The sequence below is a fragment of the Chiloscyllium plagiosum genome, unplaced genomic scaffold (assembly GCF_037043375.1).
Source record: "Chiloscyllium plagiosum isolate Xiang-an unplaced genomic scaffold, Cpla_swu_hap1 HiC_scaffold_3, whole genome shotgun sequence".
Classification (NCBI taxonomy): domain Eukaryota; kingdom Metazoa; phylum Chordata; class Chondrichthyes; order Orectolobiformes; family Hemiscylliidae; genus Chiloscyllium; species Chiloscyllium plagiosum.
In genome coordinates this window covers 74,630,728-74,651,103 of record NW_028270141.1, presented here as the reverse complement: position 1 = coordinate 74,651,103, position 20,376 = coordinate 74,630,728, and the positions used below count along the sequence as shown (strand labels likewise).

The following is a 20,376-nucleotide window of genomic DNA, read 5'->3' as shown; positions in this document are numbered from 1 at the left end:
TTGCAGGCCACGAAGAACATGGCGTAGTTTTTCAGCTCCTGGGAAGTACTGAACAATGAAGGGTACCCTGTCAGTTGCAGCACGTGTCGTCTCCTGAGGAGGTCTGTGGCATGTCGGAACTGGCAGTCGATGAGTTGGGCATCGTACCCCGTTCTTGTGAGAGCATCTCTGAGTACTTCCAGTTGCCTGTCACGTTCCTCCTCATCTGAGCAGATCCGGTGTACGTGTAGGGCCTGTCCATAGGGGATGGATGTTTTAATATTTTTTGGGTGGAGGCAGGAGAAGTGTAGCATTGTGAGGTTGTCTGTGGGTTTGTGGTAGAGTGTGGTGCTGAGGTGGCCATCCTTGATGCAGATGGATGTGTCCAAGAATGAGACAGATAGTCGAGAGTAGTCCATTGTGAGTTTGATGGTGGGATGAAACTTGTTGATGTCACTGTGTAGTTTTATCAGTGACTCCTCGCCATGGGTCCTGAGGAAGAAAGTGTCATCAATGTACCTGGTGTATAGTGTTGGTTGGAGATCCTGCATAGAGAAGAAGTCTTGTTTGAACCTGTGCATAAAAATGTTGGCATATTGGGGTGCAAATTTGGTCCCCATGGCTGTTCCATGTGTCTGGATGAAGAACTGGTTGTCAAAGGTGAAGACGTTGTGATCAAGGATAAAGCAGATGAGTTGTAGGACGGTGTTTGGAGATTGGCAGTTGTTGGTGTTGAGTACTGAGGCTGTTGCAGCGATGCCATCATTGTGGGGGATGCTGGTGTAGAGTGCTGAAACGTCCATTGTGACGAGGAATGTTCCCAGTTTGACTGGTTCGTGGGTGTTGAGTTTCTGTAAGAAATCCATAGTGTCACGACAGAAGCTGGGGATCCCCTGTACGATAGGATATTACAGTTGGGGCTTAGACTGTTCTATGCAGCTGTTACAAAGACATGTTTACAAATAGTTCAAAGCTGGAAACTAAATAATCAGAAGTATCTTATTGAATGGATAGACAGGAAGGAAAAGGTGTTGAGTAGCATTGTCTGAGGAGCACCCTATCAAATACCCTCGTTCCCTTCCATCCCATCCCAATCTCCCGGGAGCCCTCCCTTCCCTCTGGCTAATTGTACCAGTTTCCCTTTGCTGTGATTCATTGATACAGCACACAAGCAATAGAGTCCAACCTCATCTGCTTATTGAGTTACTGAGTAAGGGTCACAGAACTTTATCTTGCCATAGGGGAAAGTTTAAAAGAAATGCTTATTTTGAATATTCTATTTCAGGACTTTTGATTTATAATCTAGCAAACGTTGCTTGGAACTGTTGGCTAACATAAACATATTTGATCTAATGTGCTGGTTAGCTCAGATGGCTGGGCAGCTGGTTTGTGATGCAAAAAATGTGAACTCAATTGCACTGGTTGAGGTTGTCCCGAAGAACGCTCCTTCGTAATCCCTCCCCTCACCTGAGGTGTGGTACCCTAATGTTAAATGATCACTGGCATCTCTCTGTAGTGAGAGAGCAGCGCTGTGATCTGATAAGACTGTGGCAACTTTTTTTGCATTGGGTGGCAAGGGTTAGTTTTGGACAGACTTATTTTTCTGATTTTACCATGTGTGTTTGACCATATCTGATGAAAAACCTGGCTTATTTGTTGATTGGCTGATTTCCAATCACAGTTACCCCACTCTTGATAAATCATTGTTGTCATCAACATTGCACTTAAAAAATTGATTGTGCAAAGTTGAATAAGAAATTTACTGATGATATTTCACTTGTGTGTAATGCGTCATGACATGGGACCAGTTATTTCAATTGTTAGAACATGATGCTTTATAATGTTAACGCTTTGGTTTAAAAACCATATACCGCGATGTATCTTGAATAGTCCTCTTTTAATTGTCCCACTGGGAGCTGTGATCAGCAAACCTCCAGGGATGAGGGTGCTATATTAAAAGAGAGCAACTGCAGATCTTTCTAACTTTCTTTTCATGAAATTGTACTTCATTCATAGAATTTGTAAAGATGCAGTTCATATTTAACAATATATAAAGTTCAGAGCATGCATTTATTTCAATGCATTACATGGCACTCCCATTTACAGAGTATATTTACAGTACTCAGTTCATGTCAAATAATTGTTTTTTTCAAAAATATACTTTATTCGTAAACTTTACAAAGCATAACAGTTCAAGTTGACTTTACATGAAGTGAAGTTGAGATTGGTTTCTTTAGCTGCATGAGGTCCTCTATGATGTTGTAGCTTATATTTACTGTACAGATTCCATGTCAAAGACTCAGCCTAACAGATTTTACACAGTTTCCAGTCTCTTGTTATCCTGTGGCAGCAGGACCTTAGTGAGTGAAAATGAAAGAACTGCGGATGCTTTAATCAGAAACAAAACAGAAATTGCTGGAAACACTCAGCAGGTCAGGCAGCATCTGTGGAGACAAAACAGTGTTAATGTTTTGGTCCTGTGACTCTTCGTCAGAAGAGTGTTCTGATGCTAGGCCTTAGTGAATGTTTTTTTTTCCCCACTCATGCTCGTGCGACTGCTGCCCAAGCTTTAAAGCATCCCTCTGTAAGTAGTCTTGGACTAGGGAATGTGCCAATCTGCAACATACAGTCATCAGGAGCTTGTTTTACTGGAGAGTCAGCAGGTTTTGACCAGACCAAAGTGTAATTTTCACCAGGTTGATGGCCTTACAGGCTGCAATTGGTTTATCTGTGTGTGTGTTCCTGGCAACAGCTCATACAGCAGAGGGTCCTGAATCCCAGAACTGCTTGCCAAATCCATTGCATTCTCTTCCAGACGTGCTTTGCAAAACCAAAATTTGAAATGTGAGGTAATGTATTTTGGTAGAAGAAACATGGAGTCACAATACAGGCTCAATAGTAATGCACAGTTAGAGAAGGATATTCTCCCATTAGTTGAAATGTCAGAAACTGGGAGTCACAATTTAAAGATTGTCAGCAAGGAATCTAGGAATGAGATGAGAACCTTCTTTATCTAGAGAGTTATAAGGATTTGGAATGTGCTATCTGGGAGAATATGCTCTATATGAGGTGTTAACAGAGAGCTGGATATAAATTTGAAATTGATGAATTTAGAGGACTATGGAGATAGGGCTGGAGAAAGGGTACCTCTTTTGGAAGCCAGTGCATACATAATAGGTAAAATGGCCTCCTTCTGTATTGTAGATTATTTCATTCAATAATACTTGGAAGTTGGGTGGGGTGGACTGGGAAAGGAGGTGAGCAGCGAAGATAGTTGAGGAACAATTGCAGATGTTCATAGAGTCATAGAGATGTACAGCATGGAAACAGACCCTTTAGTCTAACCCATCCATGCCGACCAGATATCCCAACCCAATCTAGTCCCACCTGCCAGCACCCGGCCATGTGCCTCCAAACTCTTCCTATGCATATACCCATCCAAATACCTCTTAAGTTTGCAATTCCTCTGGCAGCTCATTACATACATGTACCACCCTCTGTGTGAAAATGTTGCCCTGTAGGTCTCTTTTATATCTTTCCCCTCTCACCCTAAACCTATGCTCTCTAGTTCTGGACTCCCTGACCCCAGGGAAAAAACTTAGCTTATTTACCCTATGCATACCCCTCATAATTTTGTAAACCTCTATAAGGTCACCTCTCATCCTCCGACGCTCCAGGGAAAATAGCCCCAGCCTGTTCAGCCTCTCCCTATAGCTCAAATCCTCCAAACCTGGCAACATCCTTATAAATCTTTTCTGAACCCTTTCAAGTTTCACAACATCTTTCCGAGAGGAAGGAGACCAGAATTGCACGCAATAATCCAACTGTGGCCTAACCAATGTCCTGTACAGCTGCAACATGACCTCCCAACTCAATATCCTGACCAATAAAGGAAAGCATACCAAACACCTTCTTCACTATCCTAGGATTCTTGTGGAATTGGACAGGGTCGGCGTGGAACAACGGTTTCTCCCAGTGAGAGAGTCTGGAACTGGAGGACAATCCCAGGAAAAAGGGTTGCTCATTTAAGAATGAAATTGGAGCATCCCTTCCCAGAGGGGAATGAATCTGGGAATTCTGTAGCACAGAGGGCTGTCTAGACCAGGTCTCAACATTCATTCAGGGCTCAGGTGGACTGATTCTCTCAGTAAAATCAGGGAGGAAACTGGGCATTTCGGGGAGAGGAAGGAAAATGAAGGTGAAGACTATTGAAGAAAATAGTTTTTGGCTTACAGCAAAGACAGGGAGGCAAAAAACAGGAAACTGCAGGCCAGTTAACCTGAACTCGGTCGTTGGTAAGATTTTAGAGTCCAGTATTAAGGATGAGATTGCAGAGTACTTCGAAGTGCATAGTAAAATAGGGTTGAATCAGCATATTTTCAAGGGAAGGCCATGCCTGACAAATGTGTTAAGAACTTTTATAGAATCCCTACAATGTGGAAGCAGGCCATTTGGCCCATTGATTCCACACCAACTCTCCAAAGAGCATCCCACTCAAACCCATCCGAGGATGGAATCAAACCCATAGCATTGGTGCTGTGAGGTAATAGTGCTAACCACTGAACCACCATGCCGGAGGAGGTAATGAGCAAGTTAGATGTGAACGTGATTTTTGTGGATTTTCAGAAGGCCTTTGATAAGGTGCTGCTAAGATACCAAAATAGTTAGTGCAGTGAATAGTGAAGAAAATTATCTGAGTCAAATGTGACCTTAATCAGATGGACCAATGGACTGAGGAGTAGCAGGTGCCATTTGATTTAGATAAATGTGAGGTGTTGTATTTTGGTAAGGCAAACCAGGGCAGGACTTATGCAGTTAATGGTTGGGCCCTAGGGAGTATTGCCGAACAAAGAGACTTAGGAGCGCATTTCCTTGAAAGTGGAGTTGCAGGTTGGCAGGGTGGGGAAGAAGGCATTTGGCACGCTTGCCTTCATTGGTCAGAACATTGAGTATCAATGTTGGGAGATCATATTGCGGATGTACAGGATATTGGTGAGACCACTTTTTTAGATTACTGCATACAGTTCTAGTCACCCTTCTACCGGAAGGATGTTGTTAAACTTGAGAGCATGCAGAAAAGATACAAGGATGTTGCTAGGACTGGAGGGCCTGAGCTATAGGGAGAGGTGAATAGGCTGAGGCTTTTCTCCCTGGAGTGTTGGAGGCTGACGGTGACCTTAGAGGTTTATAAAATCCTGAGGGACATGGATAGGGTAAATAGCCAAGGTCTTTTTCCGAGGGTGGGGGGAAATCCAAAACTAGAGGGCATAGGTTTAAGATGAGAGGGGAAAGATTTCAAACAGGAGTCAGGCCTAACTTCTTAACGCAGAAGGTGGTGCATATATTGAACAAGCTGCCAGAGGAAGTGGTGGTGGTGGTGAATACAATTAGAACATCTAAAAGGCACCATGATGGGTATATGATTAGAAAGGGTTTTAGAGGGATAGGGGTCAAATGCTAGCAAATGGGACTTGGTCAGATTGGGGTGTCTGGTCAGCACGGTTGAGTTGAACCTAAGGGTCTGTGTCTGTGCTAAATAACTCTAAATAATGAAATAAGGTAAGAGCCCATGATGTTACAATAAGGTACTGGCATGGATAGTGGATTGGTTGACTGGCAGAAGCCAAAGAGTGGGGTTAAAGGGATATTTTTCCGAATAGATGCTGGTGATTATTAGAGATCCGCAGGGGTCTGTATTGGGAACACAACTATTCATATTTTACATTAACACTCTTGATGAAGGAGCTGAGATTGCTATTGCTAAGTTTGCAGTTAAGACAAAGATAGGTGGAGGAGCACGTAATGTTGAGAAAGCAAAGGGGCTGCAGAAGGACTTGGACAGGCTATAGGTGTGTGCAAAGAAGTGGCAGCTTGAATACAATGTGGGAAAGTGTAAGGTTATGCACTTTGGTAGGAAGAATAGGCACAAATTATTTTAAATGGGGAACAGCTTCTGAAATTTGGAGCACAAAGGGACTTAGGAGTCCTCGTTCAGGATTCTCTTAAGATTAACGTGCAGATTCAGTTGGCAGTTAGGAAGGCAAATGCAATGTTAGCATTCATTCCAAGAGGGCTTCAATGCAAGAATAGAAATGTACTGCTGAGGCTGTGTAATGCTCTGCTAAGACCACATTTGGAATATTGAGAGGGCCCCTTCTGTGAGGATGGATACACTGGCGTTGGAGAGTTCCATCGGAGGTTTACAGTATTGAACCTGGGGACGAAGGGCTTGTCATATGAGGAGACGCTGAGTTTAGATGGGTGAGGGGAATCTGATTGAAACTTACAGAATAGGGATAGGCCTGGACAGAGTGGATGTGGAGAAGATGTTTCCACTAGTAGGAGAGACTAGGACCCATGGCCACATCCTCAGTGTAAGGACAATCCTTTAGAACTGAGATAAGGAGAATGGTTAATCTGTGGAACTCATTGCCAGAGGGCTATGGAGACCAAGCCATTGATTGTATTTAAGATAGAGATAGATGTGTTCCTGATTGGTAAATGGATCGAGGGTTATGGGAAGAAGACAGGAGAAATGGATCGAGAAACAAATCAGCCATGATCAAATGGCATAGCAGACTCAATGGCTTGAATGGCCTCATTCTGTTCCTATGGCTTATAAGAGGAAGAGAGAGCCAAAGTAAACATAGACTCCTTAGAGAATGCATCTTATGAAATTCCTTCTGGAAATCCAAATACAGTGGATCCACCAGTTCCCTTTCATTGACAGGTTGTTGTTTCAAAAGCATTTATTGCTCATTGTTACAATCCAATTTGAGACTAAAAAAAAAGTTTTGTTTTGAAACTATAAATACAACAAACTAAAACCAACGTCGGCCACACATTACTTGGTAGTTAACTAATACACCGAACAACAGAAAATGTGTATTTAAGCATAATGTGACCAAAAACCCAACTCACATTTATACATTAACAACCTGCTGTCTGCAGAATTGCATGTTTTTTTAAAGCAGGAACCAGCTCAAAGTTACTCTTGGCTTCCAAAAATCTTGTTTTAACATCATTTTTGATAAGTCTTAATGTCTCATATGCATAGCAAGATTATTTCCACTCAGGCTTTGAGAGTTCATTGACTAAAATGTCCATCAATAAGGACCACTGTGTCTTCTCCTGGCGAGAACAATGTAAATCTTCTGGTGTCCTTGAATTCCCATTGACCCTATCTTTACAACCAGAGAACAAGCTCTGAGAAGCATCCTCCCTGGTGGCAAACAAAGAACAATCTTTATTACCAGCCTGTTCACAGCAGTTGCTGTTTTCCTTTATTTCCGTCTCCGGGATCTCAGTTGAAAAGTCTGTAAAGCTAACTGTTCCTTTCTTTATGTTCAACAAACAGCATCTTTATTCAAGTAATGAGGTAAACCAAGTAGAAACTAAGTAATTTAGTTCAACTTTTGCCATGGAGAACATGCCAGAATCCATTACAAGAAGCTATTAGCAGGATATTATTTTCTGACTTTCTCAGTCAGGCAGAATCTGAATTGTTTTGTGAAAGGGAAATTGTATTTGTCCAATTTATTTAATTCCTCAAAGAATTTAACAAGGTGAATGAAAGGGTACTTGTAGATGTAGTTTCTTGAATTTTCAAAAGATATTTCTTTTTAGATTAGATTCCCTACAGTGTGGAAACAGGCCCTTCGGCCCAACAAGTCCACACCGACCCTCCGAAGAGCAACCCACCCCTCTCTGACTAATGCACCTATAAGATGCCATTCATAAAGCCATTGCACAAAGTAAGATGGTGTAGGAGGTAATATATTTAGCATGGGTAGAGGATTGGTTAGGTGACCAGAAGCAGAAAATAAGGATAATGGGTTATTTTGGGACTGGTGGACTAACGAGAAGAGTGCTGCAGGGACTGAGGCTGCCACTATTTACCATCTGTATTAATGACTTGGATGAAGGGACCAAATGTGAGTTGCTAATGGTGCAGAATCAGGGGAGTCAGTTGTCACAATGACATAGAGCCTACAACAGGGTGTAGATGGGTTTGATGTGAGAGTAATATTATGGATCATAGAGTCGTAGAGATATACAGCATAGAAACAGACTCTTTGGTCCAACTCATCTATGCCAGCCAGATATCCTAAATTAATCTAGTCCCATTTGCCAGCATTTGGCTTACATCCCTGTAAACATTTCCTATTCATATACCTGTCCAGATGCCTTTTAAATATTGCATTGTACTGGCCTCCACCGCTACCTCTGGCAGCTCATTCCATACATACACTAACCTCTGCATGAAAATGTTGCCCCTTAGGTTCCTTTTAAATCTTTGCCCTCTTATCTTAAACCTGTGCCCTCTAGTTTTGGACTCCCACAGCCTATTTACCCTATTCATGCCACTCATGATTTTATAAACCTCAAAAGGTCGCCTCTCAGCCTTCAACACTCCAAGAAACATAGCCCCAGCCTAGTCAGCCCCTCCCTATAGTTCAAACTCTTCAACTGTGGCAATATTGTTATAAATGTTTTCTGAACCCTTTCAAGTTTCACAACATTCTTCCTGTAGGAGGGAGCATAATGTGGAAAAATGTGAACTTGTTCAGTTTGACAGGAAGAATAGAAAAGTAATATATTAACATCACCACCCCACAACATGTACATGTATGCATGTACATGTTGCGGGGTTTGCTTGCAGCTGGGGAATGGTAGCAATTGGAGATGGTCAGTAAATATCGACCTTGCCAGTGACGTCAGAGCTAACTAAGTGGCACATATTTGGTTCATTCTCCATTTTCAGCAGGCACTAGACAATGACAGCACAAAATCAGTTTTACTTAATAATTTCTTTTTTAAATCTGTTTCAGCTACTGCATTCTCCCAGCTTTTTGAGATTAGTTAGAATTGGTAACTTCACTATCCACCCCAAACAGTATCATTGATTTTTTTTCAGTAACACCTATACTGTCTGTTTTCCTTGAAATGTGATTCCTGCATTTAAGTTGCAACTGCTTTATACCACTGTAATTAATCATCAATTTGATGATTTTTAAGTTTGAAGTTGGATTTCTATAGAATGTCTACCCTGCCTTCATAATTCAAAATGTGTTTTGGACTCCCTTGCAATTAAGACTATTATATCTGCAAGAATTCTTGCATCCTGAAATCTCCTTTCATATCAGCCATTGGGATCTTGAGGAGTTATGCTCCCATAAGGTGTTTAATGGAAATAACTACCTAGTTTTGGTGTGCCAATGGCAATTGAAGTAAATTGACTTTGTTGAAGTTAATGTTTAGTTTATATCGCTTATCTTTAATCAGTATGATGTGAAAAATACTTTACATTGTATAATCTATTAAAATAAATGAACATTAGAGGGTTTTGCATAATATAAAAGCATGTGATTAAATGTTCATCTCAAGGTAAACAACAAGTACCGGCTACTCTGTTTGTGAAGCAGTCTGAGTCACAAGATTATATTATTACAGGCACCATTCCTGTGCAGATGCCATGAAATTGGAAACAAAAGCATTTTATTGAACAGTGTGGAAGGGAAAAGTAATCAGCTTTGAAGTATTCTACCATGGAGACTAAAGATTTGAAAAAGAGAAGACCAGGTTATTTTGCCAGGTAATCTTTTTCAGTTATTTATCTATTTTGGAATTTGCTGTACATTATACTGTGTTTTAATATTTATTCAAAAAGGATTTAAAGCAAAGCAAACATTTTTTTTTAAGAATCCACAGAATGGAAATGCTTGTCCATGAATATTTCCTTGCTTTGAGGTGACTTTACTATAGATGGGTTGAGCTTGTTGACTCCTTAACTGTCTGAAAAATAACTGTTTCATGGAGAATAAGAAAGAAGATTGGTATTAATGAGATGCAATAACATCTATGTGATCGGCTATTTTGTAGTTTGCAGGGGAAGTAATTCTTGCTCTTTATTTAGTTTCTAATTTGTGACCTTTGTACTGGAGGCGAGTGTCTGCATTGGTGAGTGGTGCAAATAATCCTTAGGTAGTTACGTTATAATAAAAAATTAACAAGTGTATCTGTTTCATAATAATGCTCTGTCCCCAAACCCCACAAGTGTTCCCTCTTATTATCAATGTGAATTGTTGCTGCTGTACCAATGGTGATTGCTGTGTTGTGAGCATTGGCCTTTTCCGATTTTCTATTTTTGATATTTTAGAGTTACTAAGCTCTGGGTTCTTGTCCACTACTCAATGTTTAGATCAGAATTGTATAAGCTATATTACTAAGGTAAAAACAATGACTGCAGATGCTGGAAACCAGATTCTGGATTAGTGGTGCTGAAAGAGCGCAGCAGTTCAGGCAGCATCCAAGGAGCAGCGAAGCTATATTACTGCATACATTAGTACAGTGTCTAGAAAAAGGTATTTATTAAACCAAATGTATATAAGACCATGTATAAAAAGTGCATAAGGAATATGATTCATCCTTTATATGTTGAAGAGTTGCATAATAATTAGGTACTATCCTGTAATCTTGCACACAATCAGTATTTTGATAAAACCTGTTAAAAAGCACTGGGATAACTGGACCAATAGTGGATGTGATGAAGAACACTACATGAGGGCTTGCATACCAGGGATCAGCAGAAGCCAATAGAAGTTGCATGGAACTATATATTCCTTATTGAGTAGTGTTATAAAATTCCTGGGTTGAAGCAAAGAAAAGCTCTTAAGTTTGTTATTGGGGTTTGGGATTTGTTCTTGAATTTATGCTGAAGGAGAGAAATTGTGCAGTTTCTCCATTGTGGAGGTGGTGATGGAGAGATGGATTTTTTTTTGTCTAAATTTGTCCATAATAGATGGCATTCCCCCTTGTCCTTGTACGTACAATAGGTCCCTGTTTTAAGTTGGCCTATGTTGAGTCACTGTGCTTTAAAGTTTCAACGCTTTTAAGATTGGTATTCTAATTTGCATCTTCAGTTTAAATTTAATATTGTTTCGTATACTATTTCACATTTTCCTCATCACATATTGTTTCACAACTGTAGTGATGGTCTGATTGGTATCATTCTGAACTGAGAGCAATTGAGGTGTTTTTTCACATTAAGCAAACCACAAAAAGGAGCTCTTTTTAAAGTCAGAGAGAGGGAGATATTCGCTATTTAAAGTGGGTAAAATTTATTTCCTTGTTTTGGGCTCATTTAGCTGAGAAATGCAACATATATTACTTGGTCTCTAGGTGTCTGACTCTACAATCGTCTGTTTAACCTTGGAGCCCCAAATCTGGTCCTTCTCCAACTTGCCATTGGTGAAGCAGAGGGACTTTTTTTAATTGTAAAAATATACTTTATTCATAGAAAAAAGTCTTTGGTACATGTATAGTTAATGAAGCCATTCAGATCTGTACTCTCTTTACTTACAGAGAAAAAAATTAAAACTTTGATGTTCACCATTCTCTATATTTACTGTCAACTTTTTAGCATTTAGCTGAGGCATCAGCAGCGCCCAATTACTGAATGAATCCCCATTATTCTTTGGCAGAGGGCCTTAAATGGTGGCCTTTCCCTACTGTGCCTTGGTGGCCAAGCCCCAAGCTCTAGCGCATTCCTCAGCATGTCGTCCTGGACCTTGGAATGTGCCAGTCTGTAACATTCAGTCAGGGTCAACTCCTTCAACGGTAAGACCAGCAGGTTTTGGGCAGAAAAGTTGATGGTCCTCCAGTCATAGTTGATGTTCATCTCAGTGTGGTTGGAGATATCTGCCAAACCATGGTGACCAACCAAAATGGGAGAAAGTTCATTCGGGAAGGTATTGAACACATAGATTTTGTTAGGAACTTGCCTTGATAGCAGACCATCTGCAAAAAACCTCCAAAAAAACTCATCTATCTGATCTACCTGGCCCACTTGTGGCAGATCTGAAGGTTGTGTAGTGGACTTGGTAGCCACTTCTGAACGCAAGTCATTCCCAAACCCTAAGTATCTGAAGCATATGAAGAAAGACAGACTTTGCGAGTTATATCATTTGACTTTACACAATATATTTCCAAATCAAACCTTTACAAGTTATTTCATTCAGGAAGGCATGGTTATTGCACATGTACAGTATAGTTTTAACAACATACATAAGATCCTTTGGATGTTTCTTGCCCGGAAAAGTCAAATTCAGATTTTAACTTTTAATTTTCCACTGTTATTTCACTTTGTTGCGATTTCCAGGAACAGACCTGTAGATGAAGTTACATGTCACAAAACCTATTTGGTTAGAATTTAAGGAATAACAGATGAATTGCTATTCTGGTATCAATATACCATCTCAGTGTGACTTGGACTTCAGTATGAAGGGAATACTTTACAAAACAAAATTTGGGAATGGAGTAGACAATGAAGAGCATATAGACTGGTGAAATTGCCAAATCTGTGGCTAATGAAATTTAATGCAGAGAAGTTTGATAATGGATTTTGATAATAATGGTGAGATGTGATACAAACTAAATGGTACCATTATAAAAATGATGCAGCAACTTGGGTTTATTTACACAAGTCTTTGAAAATGGCTGGGCTCAATGAAAAGGCTGTTTTAAATGTATAAGAACCATTAGTTTTATAAATAGGAGCATAATATATAAAGCAAGTGAGTTATGCTAAAATTTTATAAATTATTTGTTCGGCTTCAGTAGAATCTTGAATCCAATTAAGAGCATCACACAATAGTAACAGTATCAAATCCAAGGCAAGTATGCTGAGAAGATTTGCTGTTATGGTTCACTGGAAGCTGAACAGTAGTTCAGCTATGAGGAGAGACTGGAAAAACTGAGGTGGTTGTCCTGGGAATAGGGAAGGTTAAAGGAAAATCTCATAACAGGATTCAAAATAATTAAACCTAAGTAGATTAAGATGGGAAACTATTTGTGATGATGTCAGGGTTGAAAACCCAAGGTTTTTAAGGTAATTGGCAAAAGAACCAAAGGTAACATGAAACAAATTATTTTGTGCAGTAAATTGTTCACATTTGAAATATATTGTGAAAGATGATGGTGGGAGCAGACTCAATTATAACTTCCGAAGGGTAATTGGGTATAAATAGTTGAGGGGAGAAAATGATGAGTTATTGGACAAAGAGCAAGGGACTAATTAGCTAGTTCTGCGAAGGAGCGAACGTCGGCTGATTGTTCTTCCTCTGAGCTGTGTCATGGGTAACCACACTGGATGATGTAAATCAGATGGTCTTCTGGTGACATCTCTTTCATTTGGTAGCGGTTGTGGGTTTCCTGTGTATTTTGGACATATTGCTTGAAATTATTGGTAGGCTCCAGCTCGGTTGCTTTAGCCTATTCAGAAATGATTGAAAGGATTGTTAAAGAAGGGCAAAGTATTACGGCTCCAACTTGTGTATTTCCTCTAATGATCTGCACCTTTAAAATAGAATCACAATCCTATGAAGTAAGTAGGAGCATCAGCAAACAAAATTTGACATCCAACTGCATGAAAGTTCACAATAGCCTGGTCAAAGCAGATGTCATAGGAGGACACCAATCATGTAAGGATCATGCTTTTTTAAAATTTTGTGTTCCTAAAAGATGGAGACTAAAACAATAGAAAGCTATTTTAAAAGCCAGGGTTTGAAAGGGTAGCTGCTGTTTTGAAAAACAAGTAGTCTGAAATTCATTGCAAACATTGACTGTTTGAACCAGCACTGATTAGAGTTGCAGATATTTTGGAGTTGAGGGAATGTAATATTGCAGCTTTTGCCAGCATCAAGGATTTGATTGATTTATGGACTATTGACCAGTTTTCAAAGACAGAGACCTTTTTGCTTGCCAACAGCTCTGTGATTGGTTCTCAGGTCACTGAACATCTTGGAGCTGCGATCAAGAGAGAATGAGACGTGTTCAGTTCTTAACCATTTCAGGAGTTCTCTTGCAGTCAAAACTTACTGTGAACCTGAAGCAAGCTGGTTTATCTTTCTTTCAACGATCATTGTAAGTGGAGCATCTGCAGGAAAACAACTGAAGCAAGGTGATGGCCAGTAGAAGAGCCACGAGGATAATCTTAACAACAGTACCTGGGAATCAAGTCCGCTGAACTGTCTTTCTAGATTTTGCCCCACTGTACATAATCTGTTTGTGTGTGTAAGTGGGAGTTTATAAGGGAATAGGAGTTTGAATTAGTATTGTATGTTAACAGTTTAGAACTGAGTACCTTTTAGCTAGAATCTAATTACTTGCAATAAATAGCGAGTAATAGAGATGTACAGCATGGAAACCGACCCTTCGGTTCAACCTGTCCATGCCGACTAGATGTCCAAAACCAATCTAGTCCCACTTGCCATCACCTGGCCCATATCCCTCCAAACCCTTCCCATTCATATACCCAATCAAATGCCTTTTAAATGTTGCAATTGTACCAGCCTCCACCACTTCCTCTGGCAGCTCATTCCATACATGTACCACCCTCTGCATGAAAAGGTTGCCCCTTAGGTCTCTTTTATATCTTTTCCCTCTCACCCTAAACCTATGCCCTCTAGTTCTGGACACCCCCACCCCAGGGAAAAGACTTTGTCTATTTACCGTATCCATGTCCCTCATAATTTTGTAAACCTCTTATAAGGTCACCCCTCAGCCTCCGACGCTCCAGGGAAAACAGCCCTAGCCTGTTCAGCCTCTCCCTATAGCTCAAATCCTCCAATCCTGGCAACATCCTTGTAAATCTTTTCTGAACCCATTCAAGTTTCACAACATCTTTCCAATAGGAAGGAGACCAGAATTGCACACAATATTCCAACAGTGGCCTAACCAATGTCCTGTACAACCGCAACATGACCTCCCAACTACTGTACTCAATACTCTGGCCAATAAAGGAAAGCATACCAAACACCTTCATCACTATCCTATCTACCTGCGGCTCCACTTTCAAGGAGCTATGAACCTGCACTCCAAGGTCTCTTTGTTCAGCAACACTCCCGAGGACCTTACCATTAAGTGTATAAGTCCTGCTAAGAGTTACTTTCCCAAAGTGCAGCACCTCACATTTATCTAAATTAAATTCCACCTGCCACTTCTCAGCCCAATGGCCATCTGATCAAGATCCTGTTGTAATCTGAGGTAACCCTCTTCGCTGTCCATTACACCTCCAATTTTGGTGTATCTGCAAACTTACTAACTGTACCTCTTATGCTCGCATCCAAATCATTTATGTAAATGACGAAAAGTAGTGGACCCAGCACCGACCCTTGTGGCATTCCACTGGTCACAGGCCTCCAGTCTGAAAACAACCCTCCACCACCACCCTCTGTCTTCTACCTCTGAGCCAGTTCTTATCCAAATGGCTAGTTCTCCCTGTATTTCATGAGAATTAACCTTGCTAACCAGTCTCCCATGGTGAACCTCGTCGAACGCCTTACTGAATTCCATATAGATCACATGTATCACTCTGCCTTCATCAATCCTCTTTGTTACTACTTCAAAAAACTCAATCAAGTTTGTGAGACATGATTTTCCACGCACAAAGTCATTTTGACTAATCAGTCCTTGCCTTTCCAAATACATGCACAATCTGTCCCTCAGGATTCGCTCCAACAACTTGTCCACCACTGACGTCAGGCTCACTGGTCCATTGTTCCCTGGCTTTCTTAAACAGTGGCACTACTTTAGCCAACCTCCAATCTTCCAGCACCTCACCTGTGACGATTGATGATACAAATATTGTCTTGGTTGGTGTCAGCTTTGAGTTCTTGGAGCTGCAATCATTCAGGCAAGTGAGCATGTTCCATCACACTCTTGACATTGACAAGTTGGTGGACAGAACACATAGTTAGCAGATGAAGTTCAATGCAGAGAAGAGATGTACATTGGTAGAAAGAATATTGAAAGGGTCTTGTATGTGTACAAATCATTGTAGGTGGCAGGACAAATGGAGACCAGTTAATAAAGCATACAGTGACCTCGGCTTTATGAAATGGAAGTATAGAGTACAAGAGCAAAGTGGTAATGTTAAACTTGTATAAAACACTTGTTGGACCTCAACTAGGGTATTGTGCCCAATGTGGGAGCCATGTTATAGGAATGATGTGAATGCATTGGAGAGAGAGGAGAAAAAATTTACAAGATTATAAGGATAGATTAAAGAAATTGGGACAGTTCTCCTTAGAGAGATGACGGCTGAGAGGAGATTTGATAAAGGCTTTCAAAATCATCAACAGGCTGGACATAGAGAGAGAGATGCTATTCCCAGTTGTGAAAGAAGAAAGACTGAGAGGGCACAGCTTTAAATTGATTTTCAAAAGAAGCAAGAGTGATGTGAGAAAAACTTTCAACAAGTAGTTAAGGTCTGAAGTACACTGCCTGGAAGTGTAATAGAAACAGCCGTAATCCAGACATTTGAGAGGGTGTCATTGATTATTTTGACAAAAATAGTATGTAAGAGTATGGGGGGAAAAAAAGAATCAGGAAATGGGCACTTGATATTGGATGGCTGAAGAACCTGTGCTCGTACAATGAGCCTAATGGCCTTTTTCTGTGACAGATTGTGATGGTAATGCCCTTGTATATAATAAGAGGAAACGGTTAGATTTTCACTTGAAGACGCTTTTTGCATGTCATTTGGTGTAAATGTTACCTGGCATTTAACAATTCAAATGTGAATGCTCAAGTGCAGGCATGGATTGCTTTTGTATCAGAGGACACCTAAATGTTATTAAACATTGTAGATACACAAATATGTGTCACTTGGCGCAAAACAATATTTTGTGAATTTTAATATTCTTTGATTTGCTGATTTTGATATAATTTAGTCTGCAAATCAATGGCCAGCTGATTTTACACTGTCCTGTCTAAAATGTAGCTAAAAGTAGAGGCCTACACTGTGCTTGCACGCAAAACCTCTGCAGTCACTTCAAATATTTTAGCAGTTTCATTTGTTTACATTATAAAACTACAGACCTGCTTAGAGCATGCGCCTGAGAATTTACAAATATACCTGCCAACATTGCCCCTTTGATTTGGTAGCAAACAATGTATTGTACATCAGTTATATGTTCTGAAAAGTTATGCTAAATTGGCAAATTATAATGCATACTGCAAAAATGGTTTTGCAGTTTTGCATGTTGGAGATCTTAGTGCAATTATACAGAACCAATGGAATGCTGTGTACAGTTTTGATCTCCTTATCCAAAATCAGATACATTTGCTCCAGGGGGAATGCAACAAGAATTCTGTCAGTGGCTCTGGGGGTAGGGCATTGTCATGCAAGTAGCAATGAGTAGGTTAAGCCTATTATTGTTTGAAGATAAGATTGAGAAGTGATCTAATTCTAACCCACTTCTGACAGGATATTTCCTCGAAAACATAATTTCCTCTCTTGAGTGTGGAGTCACAGTCTTAGAATAAAGAGTTGACTAGTTGGGTCTGAGATCAAACTTTCATTCAGAGTAGTAAATCTTCACAGTTTCCTTCCCCGGAGGATTGTGGATACTTTGTTCTTGTGTATTCAAAACAGAGATTGATAGATTTTAACCATTATGGGAATTAATAGTGTTTGGAATGCAAGGTTAAATGATCAAAGTAGAGTGACTCTGTTGAATAGCAGAGCAGGCTTCTGTTCCCAAAGCTTCAAACTCTTGAGTCCCCCTTTCTAATTCTCTCCATTTTTCTTTGATCTTTTAAACCTATCTCTTTGACTGAGCTTTGGTCATTTATTGCAATTAGGAGGAGAAAGTGAGGACTGCAGATGCTGGAGATCAGAGCTGAAAATGTGTTGCTGGAAAAGTGCAGCAGGTCACGCAGCATCCAAGGAGCAGGAGAATCGACGTTTCGGGCATAAGCCCTTCTTGAAGAAGGGCTTATGCCCGAAACGTCGATTCTCCTATTTCTTGGATGCTGCCTGACCTGCTGCGCTTTTCCAGAAACACATTTTCAGCTCATTTATCCAATTACTTTGTACTGTGAATTGGAGTCAAATTTTGTTAGGTAATGCTCCTATGAAGTGCCTTGAAATTCCTCTCCATAACCTAAAGTAACCAATGATATAGATCCTTTATTCATTGCAACCTCGCTGTAAATCATCTCGCTCAACAACATCACTTATCTGTTACTGGAACACTGTCAAATCTCAAGACATTAACATACAAGCACATAGAATTAAAACATATTACATATTTGCTTGTTCTTAACCTAAATAACTTTTTTCTGGGTAAAACAATAGACAATAGACAATAGATAATAGGTGCAGGAGTAGGCCATTCAGCCCTTCGAGCCTGCACCGCCATTCAATATAATCATGGCTGATCATTCCTAATCAGTATCCTGTTCCTGCCTTATCTCCATAACCCTTGATTCCACTATCTTTGAGAGCTCTATCCAACTCCTTCTTAAATGAATCCAGAGAGTGGGTCTCCACTGCCCCCTGTGGCAGAGCATTCCACACAGCCACCACTCTCTGGGTGAAGAAGTTTCACCTGAGCTCTGTCCTAAATGGTCTACCCCGTATTTTTAAGCTGTGTCCTCTGGTTCGGCACTCACCCATCAGTGGAAATATGTTTCCTACTGCCAGAGTGTCCAATCCTTTCATAATCTTATACGTCTCAATCAGATCCCCTTTCAATCTTCGAAACTCAAGGGTATACAAGCCCAGTCGCTTCAGTCTTTCAGTGTAAGGTAATCCTGCCATTCCAGGAATTGACCTCGTGAACCTACGTTGCACTCCCTCAATAGCCAGAATGTCTTTTCTCAAATTTGGAGACCAGAACTGCACACAGTACTCCAGGTGTGGTCTCACCAGGGCCCTGTACAGCTGCAGAAGCACCTCTTTGCTTCTATACTCAATTCCTCTTGTTATGAAGGCCAGCATGCTATTAGCCTTCTTCACTACCTGCTGTACCTGCATGCTTGCCTTCATTGACTGGTGTACAAGAACACCCAGATTTCTCTGTACTGCCCCTTTACATAAATTGATTCCATTGAGGTAGTAGTCTGCCTTCCTGTTCTTGCTACCAAAGTGGATAACCATACATTTATCCACATTAAACTGCATCTGCCATGCATCTGCCCACTCACCTAACTTGTCCAGGTCACCCTGTAATCTCTTAACATCCTCATCACTTTTCACCCTGCCACCCAGCTTTGTATCATCAGCAAATTTGCTAATGTTATTGCTGATACCATCTTCTATATCATTAACATATATTGTAAAAAGCTGTGGTCCCAGCACGGATCCCTGCGGTACCGCACTGGTCACTGCCTGCCATTCCGAAATGGAGCCGTTTATCACTACCCTTTGTTTCCTATTAGCCAACCAATTTTCAATCCAATCTAGTACTTTGCCCCCAATACCATGCACCCTAATTTTACTCACTAACCTCCTGTGTGGGACTTTATCAAAAGCTTTCTGAAAGTCCAGGTACACTACATCTACTGGATTTCCCTCGTCCAACTTCATAGTTACATCCTCAAAAAATTCAAGAAGATTAGTCAAGCATGATTTCCCCTTCATAAATCCATGCTGACTCTGTCCTATCCTGTTACTACTATCCAGATGTGCAGTAATTTCATCCTTTATAATAGACTCCAGCATCTTTCCCACCACTGAGGTCAGACTAACTGGTCTATAATTACCTGCTTTCTCTCGCCCACCTTTCTTAAAAAGTGGTATAACATTTGCCACCCTCCAATCCTCAGGAACCGACCCCAAACCTATTGAACTCTGGAAAATAATCACCAACGCATCCACGATTTCCCGAGCCACCTCCTTCAGTACCCTGGGATGCAGACCATCAGACCCCGGAGACTTATCAACCTTCAGACCTAACAGCTTCTCCAACACCAAATCCTGGCAAATATAAATTCCCTTAAGTTCAGGTCCTTCAGCCACTGTTACCTCAGGGAGATTGCTTGTGTCTTCCCAAGTGAACACAGATCTGAAGTACCTAACAGGGAGCTCATTACCCTAGTCTGATTTTCCACCTTTGGCCCATAACACTGGAAGCTATAGCAATGCATGTGAATATCTAAACACCACTTAAATGTTGAAAGTTTCTGACTCAACCACCCTTTCAGGAAGTGAGTTCCAGATTCATAATGCCATCTGAGTAAAATAAATTCTCCTCAGCTCTCCTCTTAGCCTTCTAGTTCCTACCTTAAATCTACTCACCTTAGTTATTGATCCTTTTACTAATGGAAAGAAGTGCCTCCTTAATTAACCTGTCTGAGCCTCAAATAATCTTATACACTTCTGTCACTTCCCCTCTCAATCTTTGCATCTCTAAGGAAAAATTCCTCCAGCCTATCCAATCTTTCCTTATGGCTCAGTCTGTCCAGCCTTTTTCAGCACTCTGGTAAATCTCCACTGCACAATCTATAGTGGAATGAAAACTTTCGTAATGTGGTGACCATAATTACATCATTTTACCAAGTGTTTTTATCCATTTTCAGGATAACCACCTAGATTTTGTGTTCTTGCCT

At 40.6% G+C, this 20,376-nt stretch overlaps 1 protein-coding gene across 5 annotated transcripts in view; it reads left to right on the top strand.

Moving 5' to 3' along the window:
• The window catches only part of ncoa7b (nuclear receptor coactivator 7b), a 126,527-nt gene that overhangs the window by 16,264 nt on the left and 89,887 nt on the right, over positions 1-20,376 (top strand). For all 5 annotated transcript variants that reach the window (XR_015753481.1, XM_043683927.2, XM_043683925.2 and 2 more), the window contains exon 3: positions 9,433-9,574. Coding sequence is in view for 4 of the 5 variants with exons in the window: in XM_043683927.2 (XP_043539862.1) it covers positions 9,528-9,574 (47 nt within the window). In the remaining variant the exon portion in view is untranslated. The remainder of the gene's footprint in view (positions 1-9,432; positions 9,575-20,376) is intronic.